This window comes from Arabidopsis lyrata, assembly GCF_000004255.2.
Source record: "Arabidopsis lyrata subsp. lyrata unplaced genomic scaffold ARALYscaffold_2, whole genome shotgun sequence".
NCBI lineage: Eukaryota > Viridiplantae > Streptophyta > Magnoliopsida > Brassicales > Brassicaceae > Arabidopsis > Arabidopsis lyrata.
Window position 1 is genome coordinate 18,951,893 of NW_003302554.1, and position 2,127 is coordinate 18,954,019.

A 2,127-nucleotide genomic window follows, 5' to 3' on the forward strand; every position below is an offset into this window, starting at 1 on the left:
AAGCCACCAAGGCATATAGCAATCATTCTCTTTCCGTTTTTTTGGTCTTATACCTCAAGTACCGAATCATATCCTCAGGATCAGAGAATGTTAAAAAGGCTTGTCGGTGAGTTACATCAGCCATCAGATGATCCATGGATGCACGGTATAAAGGCGACCACTTCTTCACTCTAGGTAGACCATTTAAAACATCCATTGCATGCATCACACTGCATATGTAATCTGAATGATTCTTGAGTGCATTCCATGAAGAGCTACCTAAAGCAGTAAACGTTTTCCTTCCTATACTTGCAGCTCTGCTTTTCTTTTCGTCCATTGGTGGTTTCTTCTCTACTAGTTGTTTCTTCTTGGGTCTTCCAGGTCTCCTCCTCTTTTCTTCCTTTGGCTGGTCTGTTATTGAAACTCTGCTTTGTATTTCATCCTATAATTATGCACAAAGTATCAGACTTTTCCATTTTTCCGCTTAACAAAAGATAAATGCCACATTTCATAACGGTAACAAAACATGCCAGTTTATAACATAGTCTATGGGAGATCTCGTTTTAGACTAATCGCTCTGACAAAGTAAAAGGCTTGACGGCTCTTAATAAGGAATAAACTTACAGCTTTCTCTCTCCGATATGGACGAATAGCAAATCGGTCAAAAACATCGCCTGAATATTTCCTCGGCCGGTCGACGAGTTGAGAGAATAGGTTTGATGAGGACGTTGAGAAAATACGGATCAGAATTGGGTTCAAGTGGAACCTCTGTTTTGATCTGAGGAGATGAAACGCCATGAGTGACTTTTCTTACTTCGTTTAGGAGAGGAAGGCGAAGAAGATGTAATAAAACAGTGAAGAAATAAATTCTTCAAGTGTCGTTTCAAATTCAATTGCTTTATACCGGTTATATGTTAACCGGGTTGAAGTAACGGTTCACTCTCTCTACTCATAAACCATCGCTGACTTTTGAAATTTGAATCCTAATTTGGTAAAAGGCCAAAAGCCATTGATGAAAGATTACTGACGATTCCTTGAACCTTCTTCTTTCTCCGAATCACCTCAGTTTCTGTTCCAATTTAACTGTTCCGAACATCATTGCAATTTAAACCGTATGTGTTCACTTTTCATGTTTAACATTCACCAACCTAAAGGTTAAAGAAGATAAAGTGGCAGAGTAAAAGATAGATGCATTGAGAAAGATATGTAAGACGAGTAAGTTTACTATCACATTCTAAGTTTTGCCCAAAAAAAAAAAAAGACAATGTCAACGAAAGTACCCCATAGCTTTATTCTCTTTCCGCCTAAACAGCCTGCAATAATAAACTCTAGTAGAACAACTTTCCTCCCCAACATGATTTGATAAGAGAGACCCACATTATCTCTTTTGTCATAATGAAAAGAACAAAAAGAGACTACTGATATCACAATTCTATGATGTCCCTTGCACAAAAATTTTAAAACTTGTAATCTGGGTTGTCACGAAGGCCGAGTTTTGACAGCGAAAGGCAGTAAGAATCCCAATCCGTTCGTCTCATATACTTCAACAGTTTCTTCCGTCTCTGCACCATTGCTATAAGTCCTTTCCGCGAATGCTTGTCCTAAGGTTATAAGGATGCATGATCAGGTTACAGTAGAAAACTGGAGCTGGTAGCTCCAGATAAAAAGATTGAAAGTTTACCTTTTTGTGTAGAACCGAGGATAGATGCTTGATCTTAGTGGTCAGTTGTGCCACTATAAGGAAAAACCACAGAGATCACTAAACCAGCACTTGTGACATTTTGTTCTCAAAAATAACAAAGGCAATGACCTATAATTAGCTGGCTTAATTTAACCAGAGGAAATGTTATATCATCTTCAATAGCTAAAGCCAACATTGATTAGAACAGATACCTTGAACACGTGCAGAACCACAATCCGATTCTGACATCTTGAACTCTTCTCTGACCTTTGCAAGCTCGATTTTCATCTTCTCCGCAGATGACATGTTATCCGGGTGGAAATACTGCATTTGATGATTTAACACATGCATCAACAAAATCAATGTCAAAAATTCTTAAACGGCTACAAGCTAAAGGGTTCAGTAAGTAAGAAGGAAAAGACTTACAGTTTCAACTAGTTGATCTTTCGGAGGCTCGAGCATATACT

General features: G+C 38.3%; 2 protein-coding genes across 2 annotated transcripts in view; both read right to left on the reverse strand.

Annotated features, from left to right (window-relative positions):
* Positions 1 to 6: 6 nt before the first annotated feature.
* LOC9323882 lies at positions 7 to 1,072 on the reverse strand. Its single transcript, XM_002889236.2, has 2 exons — positions 604 to 1,072; positions 7 to 421 (listed from the first exon to the last, which is right to left on the reverse strand). The coding sequence occupies exons 1-2, from the start codon at positions 775 to 777 to the stop codon at positions 23 to 25; spliced, it is 573 nt and encodes a 190-aa protein (XP_002889282.1). The 5' UTR covers positions 778 to 1,072; the 3' UTR covers positions 7 to 22.
* A 117-nt stretch (positions 1,073 to 1,189) lies between these two features.
* Positions 1,190 to 2,127, reverse strand: part of LOC9325346 — a 2,235-nt gene continuing 1,297 nt past the window's right edge. Inside the window, exons 3-6 of the mRNA XM_021010107.1 lie at positions 2,087 to 2,125; positions 1,873 to 1,984; positions 1,661 to 1,713; positions 1,190 to 1,580 (exon numbers count right to left, since the gene is read on the reverse strand). Coding sequence (XP_020865766.1) covers positions 1,437 to 1,580; positions 1,661 to 1,713; positions 1,873 to 1,984; positions 2,087 to 2,125 — 348 coding nt within the window. The 3' untranslated portion in view covers positions 1,190 to 1,436. The remainder of the gene's footprint in view (positions 1,581 to 1,660; positions 1,714 to 1,872; positions 1,985 to 2,086; positions 2,126 to 2,127) is intronic.

Excerpts from the sequence above, each read along its gene's own strand:
- LOC9323882 (XM_002889236.2), bottom strand. The coding sequence starts at position 777 with ATGGCGTTTCATCTCCTCAGATCAAAACAGAGGTTCCACTTGAACCCA. Across the intron at positions 422-603 it reads CATATCGGAGAGAGAAAGCT|GATGAAATACAAAGCAGAGT; the intron begins GTAAGTTTATTC and ends GCATAATTATAG.